Source organism: Trachurus japonicus, chromosome 12 (assembly GCF_045865225.1).
Source record: "Trachurus japonicus isolate A0001 chromosome 12, Traja_1.0".
Lineage (NCBI taxonomy): Eukaryota > Metazoa > Chordata > Actinopteri > Carangiformes > Carangidae > Trachurus > Trachurus japonicus.
The window spans coordinates 15,655,692-15,672,126 of NC_140918.1; the positions used below are offsets into that span (position 1 = coordinate 15,655,692).

At 39.3% G+C, this 16,435-nt stretch overlaps 1 protein-coding gene across 4 annotated transcripts; it reads right to left on the reverse strand.

Moving 5' to 3' along the window:
- Positions 1 to 1,852: 1,852 nt before the first annotated feature.
- On the reverse strand, positions 1,853 to 16,065 carry opn4xa (opsin 4xa). 4 transcript variants are annotated; one of them, XM_085793439.1, is made up of 10 exons: positions 15,666 to 16,065; positions 11,237 to 11,372; positions 6,118 to 6,251; positions 5,718 to 5,921; positions 5,437 to 5,608; positions 4,758 to 4,919; positions 4,348 to 4,455; positions 4,088 to 4,262; positions 3,591 to 3,731; positions 1,853 to 3,455 (listed from the first exon to the last, which is right to left on the reverse strand). In XM_085793439.1, exons 2-10 carry the CDS (start codon positions 11,368 to 11,370, stop codon positions 2,976 to 2,978), a joined length of 1,710 nt encoding a protein of 569 aa, XP_085649565.1. In that variant the 5' UTR covers positions 11,371 to 11,372; positions 15,666 to 16,065; the 3' UTR covers positions 1,853 to 2,975. The 4 variants fall into 4 exon arrangements, with proteins under 4 accessions (XP_085649565.1, XP_085649564.1, XP_085649563.1 ...); XM_085793438.1 differs by having other exon boundaries at positions 1,854 to 3,455; positions 3,591 to 3,734; positions 15,666 to 16,061; XM_085793437.1 differs by lacking the exon at positions 15,666 to 16,065 and having other exon boundaries at positions 1,854 to 3,455; positions 3,591 to 3,734; positions 11,237 to 11,576.
- Positions 16,066 to 16,435: the final 370 nt, after the last annotated feature.

Below are 16,435 nucleotides of genomic sequence, written 5' to 3' on the forward strand. Positions count from 1 at the left end.
GAGCAGTCACTATCACTGATGCTGGAATAAAAAAAACCTTTGGGCCTTTTAAATAGGCCAGTTTGTCTGTCGAATGAGACACAAAACAATTATTCCTTGTGGCATTGGATGTTTTCTGTAGCCTATATTTTAGGTGTTTTAGGTAGCCTATATATAGTTACAGTAGAGTTTCACATCAAAATACCACTAAAATTATTTTTGCCCTTTTGTTTAAAGATCTCGTGTAGTGTTTTTGCTTTTGTGTTATTACTCCCTGTAAAGGCTTTTATAGTTTTGGTGTTGTCATTATTCAACTGTCCATTCGTTTGTTTAAAATTAATTATACAGTCAATGTGATATGGCAGTGATTGAGAAGCAGGATTTAGTGTTTGCATAGTTGCATAGTAGTGGCATGGTGTTGGTACGCTCTCTAGTGGCCAGCAAAGAAAGTACACATTTCATAGTTAATGCAGATTTCAGGCCACCTAAGATATTTACATATGGTAATGTTAAGGTTTAATTGACAAGGTTTTAAGAGCAAGGTTAGATTTGTATTTCATTCAGCGTGACAGATGTTTGTCACCGTTACATATCGTCAATCAGGGCACTAATGGGCAGACATTGAGATTACTGACCACATTTATGCGATTCAAAGAATAGGCTACACGTGTTCCTTATGCACCAGAAGTTTCTAGTTTAGTTTATAATCTGGTCTGTTGTTGAAGGTGAAGCAAATGGTGATTTCTTTTCTCCAATCTGTGGACTCTGGACATTGTTCAGGTGCACAGTTCATATGATTATAGTGTAATCCACAGTTTCAATGAGGACAGGAATCAGTGTAGGCCTACTAGGATGTCAGTACTTATATCACATTTTCATCACAGTGGTGTTTCACATGATGTCAGAGGACACATCTTCAAGTTTTATCAATGATTGAATGTGTCCTGCTGATTTCTAAGTAGTTAATATGAGTAAATATTACATTGTCTGACTGTCTATAACAGCTCTCTGATGTCTGTTGCATCCTTTTATTTTTGCACTGTGGTATTTTGTTGAATAAACATACATTGATCCATGTTACGTGACATGTTAAAAGGCATGACCTATTTGGCAGATGACCAGATTACCAACTGTTCAAAGCCGCCGAAGCTAGATGTTAATAGATGTTTGCATTGTGCCGCATAGATCCACTGGGCTGTCTTTCAGCTACGTGTGTGCCATGTCAATATATGGTTATAAACCGACAAAAAGCCCAGCAGCAAAAAAATCCCCCCCACCACCAACCCCCGTGCAATGCTATTGAACCACTGAAGTGTGCTAGTCCTTTACGTAAGACTGCAGTGCATACCTTTGGATCATCTTTACATAACTGGATAAGCGAACCGCTCATCCTGAAATTAATGTTTAAAGACAGTTCAAAAAGGAATTATCTGGGTGTTTGACTGAGATGGAAGATTACATTTTAAGTGTCCGGGGAGATGGTCTCAATATTTAAGGCAACTGTACTGTACCGGGTTATATGAGGATATAAGTTTTAAAGGGGGGGGGCAGGTGGGAAGCATGCATCATATGTTCCTTGTTATTATGGCCTCCTGTCATCATGGCGGCTCATGGTCACACAGCACATGAATCTGATGTGCCCTGGTTTTGAATCCAGTGTGGGGCATCAATCCCAGTCTCTTCCTCCCCTCTCTTCCTCTCCATTTACTGTACTATACTGAATGTTCAAATGCACATCAACAGATTTTCACATTTGATAAATAAGTCTGTCTAGAAGAAGTCTGGCTCTCTAACAAAACCGTATGCACAGACTCGGTTAAATTATGCATAACACCATATATCAAAGTTTATTGTGAGTAAAGTTTTTGATTATAACACTTAATAACACTGCCGGAAAATTGAAAAGCATATTAAAGAAGACACTGCTTTGATTTTCTGGCTACAGCAAGTTGTAAAGACACATTAAACTCTGAGGAAGTATTCATGTCTTTTTCCCTGTAGATCACAGCTGAGGAAAGCACTCAGGCTTTTGGCTTCAGTGATGTGGAAAGATTATGATTAGCTGCATGATTCAATTCACATCAAATTCAGAGGATCATTCTGCAAGAGGATTGTTAATAAAAAATCTCATAAAGCTCATGAAGGTTATTTTCCATAACACACAGCAACACTTCTATGATCACTACTGTGCCTCTTCTTCTCCTGAGACTAAAACTGGTAATTATGAGAATGATACCAGAATGTATCGTAATAGAAGTTGACGATGAAACATCAGTGTCAAGTGTCTTTATGACTTGCTAAGTTTGGTAGCTGAAACATTCACATACGTTATAAAGTAAAATTCTGAGATGAGATCAGAAATGTAAAACAAAGTAGCTGCAGTGAGTGAAACTTGCATCATTTAACACATAATTACTAAAGTGCCTGAAGTCATGATACAGTACAGCACAAAATGTCAGCAACTTACAAAATATGGTAAATGCTGTTATACATCATCATACAATGAGTTCTACAGTCACTCATAAATGCATTATAGACTTAACAAACATGTTAATAGTGCATTATGGACATGGCATTCAAAAGAATAACAAACAAAATGTAATCATTGCTCATTTAAATTAGCAAGACTAAATTCATGAAGTCAACTTCCTCACAAAACATTACGAAAAGATTTATTTTTTCTTTTAACCTGGGGGAAAAAATCAAGTTTTTAAAGTCCTTTGACATTTAGCTTCCATTTGAAATATTTTTCTTTGTTTCACTGTGACAGTGTTGACAGCACAGAGTGTGTGTATATACTATTGCACATAAACCTATAAAACAGATGTATTTAGTTGCACTGCATGGCGAAACAGTTGAAATAAAAACTGTATTAACTGCATAAGAGAACATTAGCTTTAACATTCTTGGACAAAAAAACAAACAAACTTATTTTACTGTGCTGCATTACAGTAGCATGTCGCCACTTAAATAAATATATACAGTAAATTCAACATTTAGCTTCCTGGTTTTGGGGAGAGAAATCTTTGCACAGACTCGAATAGATGAGCCGAACAGTCCAGAGGCTGTAAACTGAGCAGCAGTTCTCTCTGTCTGCTCTGTGCATTCTGTTTTTTCCGGCAGTAGCCATGGCGCAGAAGGCCTTTCTTTGAGTTGGGTCCGATGATGGTGTGGGAGTGCATACATGCAGTATTGTCCAGAGAGTCTGGCTGGACGACGGCCTGCGACTCCTCCTCTTCCTTTCCCTGCACTCGACGTGTCTCTCTCTGCTCAAGTCCCCCCTCTTCCTCTTGTTCTTTCTCATGCTCCTCTTTCTGTTTCTTCCCATTATTCCAGCATTCAGGGCTCTTCTCCTCCTCCTCCTCCTCCTCCTCCTCCCTTCTGCTCTCCCTGGCTGAGGGCATTACCATGTTGACAGACTCAGGCGATAGGTTGTGGTCACATCTGCTCAGTGAGCCTTGCTCTGGGATGGGAGTCTGGGGCAGAATTTAAATGAAATGCAAAACACAATTGGCATAGGGTCTTTTTGTGAATCCACAACTGTGCACCTTTCTACCTCAAGATGGTTTATATGTAAATATCAACAGATACAATGTGAGCACCTACCTTACCTGTTCCTGGCTTGGGCTTCCTCTTTCCTTGGACTCCTTAGCCAATGATTTGTACTCTTTGTCCCTCAGAGTGGCGAGGGAATAGCTTGACCTTAAACAGCGGCTCTGGTCGATGGGGTCCAACTCCACATCGCTCCAAACCTGCTACAAGGCATATGCACATGAATATATGTATATCGAAGTAAGGATACGGCACAGTAGTGAATATTGGTGGTACAGTACATCATTCCACATTTGAACCTCTGCCAGTGCTGAAAAGTTGTTGCATTTGAATTTACATTAGAAACGTTAAAATGATGAACTCCACGCTGCATGACATAACTCTAGATTTAACCGGCTAAATGACCACCAGTTTCTAAGCTCTGCTGAAAACTGAATGATCTAACTAACAGAGGATATGATTTCTCCTTAATAGACACAACACATGATCCTGTGCATTTTGATTTCTGTCAAGACACCATCAGTGGTGCTTCTCTGCTCTTTGAAGTCAAACTCACTGTGTCAGACGTGGACATGGAGGAAACTCTGTGAAACTTGGTGTTGGACACCGAAGACTGTCTGCTCAGCATCGAGTCCTTGAAGGAGGACTCGCTGTGTGACACTGATAAGCAGTCCCTCCTGGGGGTCTGGTCCAGGAAGTGCAGACAGGGAACCTTTTCTGCAAGGGTGTCCCTGTCGGAAAAATAGCGACATGTCAATAAAAGCCGTACATCTTTTTCATGTTTATGGTAGTGATTAGTTGGTTGACTACACTCACCTGTATTTGGAGTGAATGATGGCGTAGATAAAAGGGTTGTAGATGGCAGATGCCTTGGCTATGACAGCAGGGACAGCCTTTGAGTAGGGATTGAGGATGTTTCCATATCTAAAAAGGTGAAAAAAACATTTGAAGATTAGAAGTGCACACCACTTTTACTGATCGTGACTGCAGTGTCAGCTTACTGGTAAGCGTGTCATCAGCCATAACCATATTCTACCAGAGGTGAAATGGTTGATGGCAGAAAATGAATGTGAAGCAAAGATCCTGTATGTTGTTATGTTTTAAACAAAGGGCTACCAAGCTGTGTGTACACAAGTGATGCTGTCAGACTGTTAGAAAACAACACCAAGGGCCCTGTGTGTGGTACACACACACAGGTCCCTTATCACGCTGTACAGTATATTTACCCAGCCCAGGCGATGAGGGTGACACATGCATAGGGCGACCAGGAAAGCACAAACACTATGATGACGACAAAGGCAATCTTGGCTAGCTTCCATTCAGTCTTGATGGACTGCTGCTGGATCAGGGTTGACTTCCTCACCTGAGACCCCAACTTCTCCACATTTCTGTTAGGACAGAGAGAAACAAAGAAGAAATGTTGTTGTCAATGTCCATTTCAGAGGCTAAGTCGTATTTGCAGACTGCTTTTATTATCTGTAATGAACACTAGGATTTCAGACATTCCTTTAAGTCAACAGGTAAAACTGAAAGTGGATAAGTTGCCCTTAAGGTAAATGCTAAAGGTTAATCCTGTAGTATCATATTTGTGCCCTCAAAAATAAAGCAAAGAAGGGTTTATTTCAAAGCTTCATTTCAATGACCCTTAAAAAAGCCTTGAAGCGACCCTAAAATGGAAAGCAGTTACATTCTCATATGCTGACAGGTAATTTTACAAATGGACAGCAGCCACAGAGATACAGAGAAATTGCTGGGAAATTCAATCATCTTCTATAGTATATAACACATAGGACTGTTGATATGGTTCAATAGCTGCATGCTGTTTTATACAGTTATTAAGTAGATTTCATTTCATTTCACTTATTTGAGTGTCAGCGTCAGTGTATTCATATTGCACATATTTACCTGCTTGTCTGTCGAATTGCCAGGAACATGCATAGATAGCAGTAGGATATAATGCCCAGAGGGATGAAGAATACAAAGCAGCATAACATCAATGTGTAACTCTTATTGGCTGGAGTAGACGTCACGTAGTCCCACGTGCATGAGGTCATCAAGCCCTCTGGTATATACGAACCTTGAGGAGGGAAGATTACAGACAGATATGAGGAAGGTGCATTATCTAAACCTATAAAATGAGGTTAGTTACATAAAATGGTGTAATGAGGATAGAATAAGATACGTACTCCAACCCAAAAGTGGTGCAAGGCTCCATGCGAATGAGTACAGCCACACCACAGCAATGATTAGGCAAGTGCGTCTCTTTGAGGTCCATCGTAAGGCCTGCAGGGGCTTGGTGATGACAATATAGCGGTCTACAGAGATGGCCAGAAGGTTTATCATGGAGGTGATTCCAAATAAAGCTCCACAGAAGGCGTATATTTTACATCCTGTGGAGAAAAAAAAGGAAGGAAGCATTTGTCACCACAACTGTGAGGTAAGTAATGTGATTTGTCAGACCTCCAGACTTAATTATATACATGAGTTCTACATATTGACATCACACGTATCCTGAATTCTTGACACTAAGAAAACATAAAGGACATGTATTGTGTGTACGGTTCAACAGAATGTAGAAAGAAATACCTGTTTCACCAAAAATCCACCCCTTGTACAGAGAGTTCACAAAGAAGATGGGTGATTGTGTGATTGCCATGAGGAAGTCGCTGACTGCCAGATTCATGATGAAGAAGTTGGGAGGAGTCCGAAGCTTCTTGTTACTGAAACACATGAGGATTAAAAAGTCGCACACCATTAGTATGGTGGTTATTTTTGACACTAGTTATTATGCATAACACATTTTCAGAACAGTTTATACACCTCTTAAATCATAAATTTTCTTTACTTTACATTGATGACATCAGTAGATATTACCAGTAGTTCACCACATACAGTACCACAGCCTGTCTCTTTACTGTAACTTGTGGGCCTACAATAAAATTCAAGTGCATTGCCTGTAAGTTCCAACAGTGACATTTACATGTTCTCATTTGGCAGATACTTTTATCCAAGGTGACTTCAAAGTGAGGCACAACTAAAGATTTAGTACTAAGTGCTACAGTACATCTGTTTAATAGATGGTAGGAGACCAAATAAAGAAGTGCAGTAAAAGTGTTAGGGAGAGTGTTTGGAGTAGGGAGGAGGAAGAACTCAGTCTGATGAGAGTCTTGAAGATGCAGAGGGACGTGTCCATGTCCCCATGTTCCACCACTGGGTAGCCACAGATGAGAACAGTCTTGTTTGCCAATGGACTTTCCTTGAAGGAATGCAGTGGCCAAGAATGATTGAGTTCAAGCTAATGGATGGAGACCCCGAAGTCACTCTGCAGGCAAGCATTAGTGACTTGAATTAGATTCTGGTGAGCGTGGGTAGCCAGGGTGGGTCAGTGAGTGTAGTGGAGTGACGGGCTGCATCATGAACCATATGTTTTGGTTTCACTGTGTGTGAAGGGAGGGCATTGCAGTGAGAGACCTACTGTGTCCAGAGGTTGTTTTTAAAATTACTTTTCCAGTTTATGGAAGCTCTTGTTTGCCCCCAGAATGGTGCACAAACATAGAGAGAAGTTAAAACCCCAGCCAATGCAAAATCCATCCAATAACTCTCAAATCTACATCCTCCATAATATTGTAACATCCTAATAACTATCATTAATTCTCTTAAAGTACTTATTCATTGCAGATGCAAGATTGTAGCTCTTTGCAAATGCAACTACCAGACCATAAAGTCGGGCACTTGAGGAATAGAAGCACATATTCAATACCACTCTTTGTTCCTTCAGTGTTGAAAGAAGAGGCAGTCCAAGCAGAAACTTCATCACAAGAGGCCAAAATTACAATTATAAATGACCTTTAACTTGAGATGCATTGTTGGCAAAGGCAATGTTAGCCAAATGCCTGGAGGATATTCAAGAATCAAACCCATATTGACATCATCTTCACTCCGTGATGGCCATGGTGCTTTCAGAGGGGCTGAATGAAAGTGAATGTGTTGCTACTTAACACAGATTAACTTTGTGAAAACCTGTGAACTGTGCCTGCATTAATACATTTTATAGCAGCAGCTATAGCAGCACATGTCATGGCCACAGCAGATATTGGCAGCTCTCCCTCTCAACCTGCACATGGACACAGATGGTCACATTGTAATGCATGATCATGGTGTGCGCTCCACAGCCGTCCGCAACTCGCAGCGCAGATCATACACAACCCTAGCAAATCGATATTGGTTATCATATTCAAAGCCTTTGTTCCATTGAAACAAGCGTCTAGAAAACAGTGCAGGAGAATCTAAAAGCCTTTGACTTTGTCTATTTGTTGCATTACGTAAATCTGGTAAAGAACAAAATCTAGTTCTAGCTGTTCTAAATGCAGATACACAAGAACTGTTGTTCATAGCAGCCTTTGATGTCTTTCATCTGTGAGGTGTCAGTGTAATCTGTGTCAGTGAGCATTTCACATTCATATTTACTGTATTAGATAATACTTATTCTGTGTGATATAACAGAAATGGGTAGTGTGTAAGTATAAGAACACAACCCAAATGTTTTGTTCCAAGTGAGCTGAAAACAATGGTACTGTATGTTTCCCTGTGCGATGGCTAAATTTGAATTGGAAAGTTAAATATTTATTTCAACAGTTGCCCAATCTCCATTTATCACAGACAGCCTTTGGCTGCTCTCTCCCTTGTTTTGCTCTCTGACGGTGAAAAGAGCAAAAATATGTAAACGCTGCAGAGAGATAAGATTGAGTGTATTTGTGTGTTTACATGCAGGCCAGTGGGTGCGGAGCGCGCAAGTGTGACTGGAGAAGAGATCAAGTGATGCTGCGTTTGAGGTATCACTGGAGGTTGGACCTTAATGCACAAAACATGTCAGGCCCAGGATTGTATCTAACACTTGGTCCTTAGCTAGATTCACCGGCAGACTATATACCCAGGAGTGGCCATATACTAATCTCATAACATACACTCCAGTGTGTGCATGTTTGTATCTCTGACTTCTCTTACACAGGGATAATATTTAGTCAGTCTTGACACAGTTTGACACATTTCTATTTTATCCATTTGTTAATTCATTATTTGATACAAACGGTCTTTATTCCTCTCATGCCCGAAGCGTTTTGCTAGAGTACACTCCAGATGTATGAATTATTCTAAGAGCTTTATGCTTGTCAACTGTGCTGGACCACGTGTGTCCTCTCAGACATGAACACCCAGCTGTTGCTCCCAGCGGTGTCAAAAAATAAGCCAGACGCAACAGCATCACACAAGAGTCCGTCGGCTCTCCTCTCTAAGGTTTGACATGAAAGCCAGTGGAGGCTGTTCTGGGTTGTGATGTGGGTTGTTATGATACAGGGAATATAAGTTATAGAAACGCTAATAATCAAGAAATACAGAAGGTTTATAAAATTATAGATTTTTTTTTGTGTCAGCTGCAACCCTCCTCTCAGATATCACCACTGTATTTCAGCAGGACACAATAGTTAATTTGATTTACACCGTTATTTAAGCTTGCCTATACCCTCATAAAGGTGGAAGCGTAGTGTTCAATGTAGATAAGCAAGTAGCTGGCTGAATTATTGAATTCATTCATTGATTTATCCAGCACAGTTAGAAAATCACTAAGCCACTTCCTGGTATTGAATGCCTGCAGGCTGTGAAGACCTTTCTGCCTGTGTGTGCGACATCTACTTTATACAGTAATGCAAAAACACACTGTTTCCCTATTTGGTGCTGTTAAACTGTTCAAAAGTGTCGACTTTGAAGTTGTTCTTCCAGTGTGTAAAACAAATGCGCTGATATACTGATATTAGTAGATTTAATACACTGTTGCCCATAAAGTTGGAATCATTTTGTTTTCAGACACATTCTTATTTTTATTCCTGTTATAAAGGTTAATCGTCGAGTGATATCTTTGGAAGAGCTCGAAAAAGATATGAAAAGATATATTTATTTATTAAAGATGAATCACTTTGTCACAATCATTTCATGAGAAGCTGTAAATTTTATTCCAACTTTATTCCAACAGTGTACTCATATATTCAGTTTTATTGAATAAAAGGTTGAATGGATAATCTTTATTAAAAGCTATATTTTTTCAAAAATAATACATCCACAGGGTGTTTAGAGAGGTGCAGAATAAAAGTATTGCTTTTCCATAAGAAATTATATTTAGTCTGAATTAATTATTTTTAAAATTTTGACAGGTTCGATAATGACTTCCTGTTTACATCGTACCTGCCAATAGGTTAGAATTATTTTTCTGTTGTTGTTGTTGTTGTTGTTGCCTATCTTGATCAATGGATGGTGGTATTCTAGTAATTCTCCATATTCAACCTGGTATCACTTTATTTTAAGGGGTCCTTGTTCCTGTGTATCTACCTAATTAATTACAGTGTAATTACCTATGTAACCGTATGTAATAACATGTACTTACATTGTAAATACATAGTGTATTTTGGTGTACTTACAGGTCCTTGTTACACTTGTAATAGAATGCTTGTGCAAAGAGAGAGGCCACTTTGGCATTTCTTATTACAAGTGTAACAAGGACCTGTAAGTACACCAAAATACACTATGTATTTACAATGTAAGTACATGTTATTACATACGGTTACATAGGTAATTACACTGTAATTAATTAGGTAGATACACAGGAACAAGGACCCCTTAAAATAAAGTGTTACCTTCAACCTTTAAGTGTGTCGGATATCTCAAATGCTCTGTTTGATATTACAGTGTGCCACCCCAGGGACTGTTTAATATGTGTTAAAGACCTGATGAACAAAACAGTCCTCAGGCAGACGGCTTCTGTGAATTTACTTTTTTTTTTTTGAGATCCAACAGAACATGAACAGTGAAGCACTGTGCTCCCACAGTCCATCTGTGCCGGCCTGTGTGACTCCCAGGATCTGTTTTTAGGACTAGTTCACATGCATAAATGTGATAGGCTAAATTAGGCTTGTAATAAACTGTGTCAAATATGGGGGGCGATGACTGCGTCTTCTAGTAATTAACAGCTGCTTTTAAAGTCCTTCTTTATTCATTAGAACCTATAGAATTGTGGAATAATGTTTAATATATATTAGTACCTTGATAATGTACTGTAGTTAACTAATGTTTAATATACTCTAGTTCAGTATCAAATATTTCAGATATTGACCTATTTATCCTATTTGGGGAGCGAAATTAAATTAAATTGCATATAGGCCTACAGTATCTAATCAACACTGTCACTGTCATTGATGTTTATTTGTCTTTAAGCTAAATTTCAGTCATAGTCATGTTTTTTTCCATCTGTTTATCAGTACTCAGAAAACTCAAAGTGTAGGTAATGGATTAATGTTGTGGTTAAAATAAAACTTTGTGTGAAATCTAAATTAGGGAATCTAAATGAGAGAACAGTTGTATATTATTGAAGCTGAAATGGAAAAAGTTCTGATATGAAATGATGCTTTGATTAAATCGGAGAAACTAGTCCACATGGAGGTGTGGTTCCAAAATATTAAAGACTGTAATGAAGCCTGGTGGTAAGACGCAGTGTGAAATAAATAATGCAGAATTTTAGAGATGCAAGATTATGAATAAGATTTAGTTTCAAGTATAGAGAAAAAGAAAAGTCAAGTCATTCACTGTACAAGTAGCTGAATAATGATACCAGTAATTACATCTTCACCATCACTCCTTGCATTAAAAAAAAGTCTCTTACCAGGAGAAGGCATACATGACCAAGGCATTCCCAGTAACCCCAACTGTTCCAATCACCAAAACAAAGAAGGCAACGATGTAGTGAGCGTGGTCATGGACGTCCACCTGTCGATAGAATCCGTGATCCACATCCATTTCTGTGACGGGAAACAGGAAGACAGATGTCGGCATCAGTGGGTCTTTGTTCTCTATAGTACGTCCAATGGATTTCATGCAAACCCAATCTTCCTCTCTGCCCCTCTGACCTACTAAACTCTCCGGCATTATGTAAGAGTCCTTACAATGATGAGCAAGATAAATGTCTGCTGGGCAAAACACGAAGATGTGACAGCTCAGTCTGCTGTTGCCATGTCGACATCTTGTTTTGTTTGTGTACTTAACAGGGACAATCCAGTTTAACATAGTTCCAAAGCAAAAAAAAAGTGAATTTATAATAAATTATGTATAGATTCCGCCAATGTTTAAACTCTTGCTCCTATTTGGGCTTTTACTATATATGTAGAGTGTAATTGAAATAGTCAGTTTCAAGTATGCTGAAATTTAAAAAAGAAGATAAGACAATCACAACAACAAAAACAAACAGACTGACAAAACAACTGATAATAACATACAATTAACTAAACTGCTCACATGTACTTTTCTATAAAAAGAAACACAAAAGAACGAAACAAGCAGAGAAACAATCAAACAAAACAATTAGCAATGCAATATAATTAGCTAGAAATGGGTACAGCTCTAGGTTTGACCTTCTTTTGTGAGAGAATTCATATCCAGACTTAATTTGATTTCAGATAGTGATGTGCTCCAAAGTTGACAGATTGTATCTCTTCAGTATGCGACAGTGATGCCATCAGACAGGCTGCGTGTCCGTCACGTTCAAAGCCTGATTGTCTAAAGGATGGGAGGACTCTGAGTGTAGATGAGATGATGTTGCTCAAGCCCATGATATGATACAATATGAAAAATGTATGTTAATTTTCTCACGCTCATGTGACTGAATTTGACTTGTGTCTTGTGTTCATTTATGATTTGTATTACATTTTATTCTCTATCCATCTTTTAAGTTGTGATCTTTTGTTTGTTTGAAATGTACCAGGTCAGACCCGATTTTACTATTTCCCTCTAAGAAATCTGAGAAAATCCCCACATTTCCTCTGTACTCATGACTTCTTGAAACTCAGCTGAGAGGTTTCCAACAGGAAATTTTGGAATTCGAGGGTCACTGTTCTGCTGTATGTGTGTCTGTAAGTTACACACAACACTGGACGTCTGATTGGTTGGTTGGACATTGTTGCCTGTCTAGCTAGCTGGATAGATAATAACTGAAAGGCTTAAAACTGTAGGCTACACCTTTTAGCCTTGCTAATAACATGGCTCTACACTGTTGTACGGTTGTGATTTTGAGTGAATTTTCTCTTTCTTTCTTGGATGAAATTAGGGTCACACATCCATGCTGTCCTCGGGATAAGTTGTAACACCTTGTTGATCCCTTAACTTTTTCTCTTTCACCATCATCAAGTTCATTTTTACATCCATTTGCTATACTGCTTTTTTGTTTTTTTGTTTGCTCATTTTAACACCTAAGCCCCTACTGGCTGACATCAGTGAGGGGTGGATTACACCCTGGACAGTTTGCCCAAATATCACAAGGCCCATCATCAAGTCAAAATTTCAATTGGTCTAATAGTTTGTGACTAAATATTGTACCTGCAAAATTAATGTTATTCCCAACAGCCTCGCCTTCCCATTGTACTCTGCTAATTCATAAACGTTAGCCTGTTAATACTCTCAACCTGTTGGCTGTGCTGAAAGCCTGGGTATCCTCTGGTTTGTGCAACACTTGTGCCAGATGAAAGGGCTCAAGATAAAGTGGTGAAATTTTTCAAAAAGAATACATATAACTGATATTAGATTGCTTCTGTGTTTTCTTTTCTTTTTTTTCTTTTTTTAACCAGTGGCTAAAATCCATTTTTCTGCTGACCCTCGTCCACAGCTGCACATCACTTGTGCTCCTGCTGCTTCTCTGAACTTGGGAGGGTGTTAATCCAAATCTACAGCAGGCAGTACGCTGACTCCAGATAAGTACTTCACACAGCTCCCACGTCAAATGACCTGAACTATCACTTTAAGCACAACCTCACAGAACTGCAAGCATGGCTGGAGACTCATAGTTTTATTTGCACACCAGGGGCCACATACATGAAGCCTGGATATGTTCAGAAACCATGCACGTACCATTCTTCACACATAACAAAACAGAAATGTGTTCTTGAGAGTAAGTACACCTCATGCATACAGACGAGCCTCACTCATGTGGACGGACAGATCAGAGGGCGGTGCAGTAAGATGGAGATGCTTTTTGCGTTTTATTTTGGACCACAATGTAACAAAATCTGTTTCAATTAGAGCTCTATCAAGAAAATAACTGACTATTCTTCTTATTTTTCATGATACTGAAATACATTTCACAGCCGGTGATTGTTTACATGTTGGAGACTTGTTGGATGTTGTAAATAGCTTTTTATTTGTATATTTGTGTTGAAGTTTGGTTTTTTTTACTGTAAAAAGCTTAAGACTTTCTCCACTTCACGGCAAAGTCCTTTTTTTACACCAGACATTAACAGGTTAATATTGCTTTTTGCATTTTCCAGCTGTTTTCTCGTAAATTAATTCCATATTTTGCAGCTTATAGAATCAGGGGGATTATGACAGTCAATGCCTTTTAATATCAATTACTCAGCCTCGCAAAACTGTAACATCGCCGGGCTGAGTATTAATCACGTTAAGAGTTGGAGAGCAGAGAAGCTGCCTTGGCCTTTCTGCTCAGAGGGGAGATCCTCACTCAGTATTATTGAACTGATGTGCTCTGGGGGTTTTCATGAGGACAGAAGAACTTTTACAAACAGCTCTAATAGGGTATCACGGCTGGACAGCAGTGTGACAGGTAAGATGTAAGAGTGTAAGTTTCTGCCACAAATTCCCAATGATTCACGATTGATGCACTGCGAGTAACTGAGAAATATTGAGCACAGATGTGATTAAAGCCAGGCATTATTGATAATGACAATGGCTGTATGGACCTCGCTGCTCCATGTGGCCATTGCTCAGCTGCTGCAGTGATTATAAGAGGATTTCTATGTTTTGTTAATGTGATGGAATCAGGAGTGCATATTTGAGTCACGCAACATTAACAGCATTTATCCCATGTAAACCCGCTTCCTGTCTGGCCCCGACCTGCATTATAGAAGGGAGTTAGGTGCTGGAGCAGCACAATGCTCTCTGTCACATCAATTTACAGAGGAAGCCATAAAACATCTGTCGCGTAGCACATGAATAATTTGTTTGTTTAAGAACAAGAACATGTTAAAAACGGTGTCCACTGCTGACTCAGAGTGGTCTAATCTAAAATTAATCTGAGTGATTATACTGTACTTAATCCAGCAGAGCCGTGGCGAATATGTATGACTCATAATATATGTACATGAGAAGCATGTTACTGAGTATATTATGTCTTTTTCATGGTCTTGCATGTAAAAAACATTGCGTACAGCATGTGCTTCTATTAAAAACACTACATTCTGTAAATTGATAGATTTTACTGTATCCTTTTCTGCATTACAGCACAATGGGCCAAGTATACACGGGCATGCAGAGTGTCAGGGAACTCTTGCTGTGCTCATTGAGCCTTGTGCGTCAGAGGAACCCTCAATCACCTCTTACTTCCCCTCATTGGGCATCAAAGCATTGTCTCATAACCACGAGCAGCTAAAGGTGCATAAATCAAACACACATCTGATGAGATGCAACCATGCTCACTTCATGGGTGACCATCTCCGAGGAACGTTTCATAAGCGGGACAGGTGCACCGCATGTGTTCATGTTCATTCAAAAACTGGCTTCATGTTCATGGAAAGCAAATGGATCGAATAAGCTTTGCCAGAGAGAACGTCTCACCTGATTCTTGTAGAGTTTTAAGTGAATTACTGAGAAATACAGTATAACACCTGTGTAATGGATTTTAAGGTAATAAATAACTGTAGATGTTTTTCTAAATGATTCAAATGTAATGTTAAGCATTACACAGACCATAGGGTGAATCAACAAGTGTGTTTGTTTTGAGATTTTCCTGTTATTCTTGCATTACATTTGAGAAGGAATCTTTCCTTATAGAGACACAAACATTAAACTGATACAACCAACAAGCTGAAACAAACAAACAAAAATGTTTCAGCAGGAGTATGGAAGCCCCTGATGTTTCAACAAACCCAAGACACAACCTTTTATTTTCTTAGTCTGCTCCATACTTTTGATTTTAAACAGATTTGCCCTAAAATACACAGTGGGCACAGCATAAAATCCAGGAGGAGACTCAAGCCTGACCTCCAGCCTGTAAAACTTTTAGTAATTCCATTAATAAAGCATAACTTTACCTTATCCAGACAGCGAAACCCCTTTTTCCTCTCCAGGGCACCTCTGTGTTTGCAGAGTGGAGTGGCGAAGAGGATCAGAGACTCTGAGACTGTACAGCATGTAAAAGAAGAAGAAGTTGAAAAAAAAACTGGTGTAAAATCCACCACGTTCACAGTTGAAATAGCTGAAGATCGATGGTCTGCTCCTCTAAGTTCTCCCCCAAGTTAGATGGAGATTCTCTCACACAGCGCAGCAGCAGTCAGCCGCTGCTCACGGTGCTGGAGAGATTATGAGAATACATAGAAAGAGAGATGGAAAGAGAGCAGCTGCACATTGACCCATCCCCCTGCTGGCTACCCATCACACACAGCTCTCATATGGCACAATGCATCGATCAAGCCAGTGTGTGGTGCATGTGTGTGTGTGTGTGTGTGTGTGTGTGTGTGTGCGAGTGCATGTATGTGTTGCTGCTTGTTTGTTTGTGTGGGTAGGTGGTATTGAAGACATTTTAAGGGAACAACTGATGAAAATCAAACTCTTGGAAAATTCTCTTATAGAAATATATTTCAAATCACACAATAAAATACAGTCTCAGGAAAACTATTTTTCATAAGCATTGCTTTCTTTGTATCCGTTGCCACTGGCACAATATGCAAGCCCCAGATGTCAGCCCTGATTATATGTGAGGTGAGAAAGCCGCCGCGTCCCATTGGGCGCTCTGAAGATTGCTGAAAGAAGTCTTGTGGTTTTGAAAAACACCCTGCCTTTTACATAGCATCAAACTTGTTCT

Excerpts from the sequence above, each read along its gene's own strand:
- opn4xa (XM_085793437.1), bottom strand. The coding sequence starts at position 11,499 with ATGCCGGAGAGTTTAGTAGGTCAGAGGGGCAGAGAGGAAGATTGGGTT. Across the intron at positions 4,920-5,436 it reads GCAATTCGACAGACAAGCAG|AAATGTGGAGAAGTTGGGGT; the intron begins GTAAATATGTGC and ends CTGTCCTAACAG. Across the intron at positions 3,735-4,087 it reads CCATGTCCACGTCTGACACA|CAGGTTTGGAGCGATGTGGA; the intron begins GTGAGTTTGACT and ends TATGCCTTGTAG.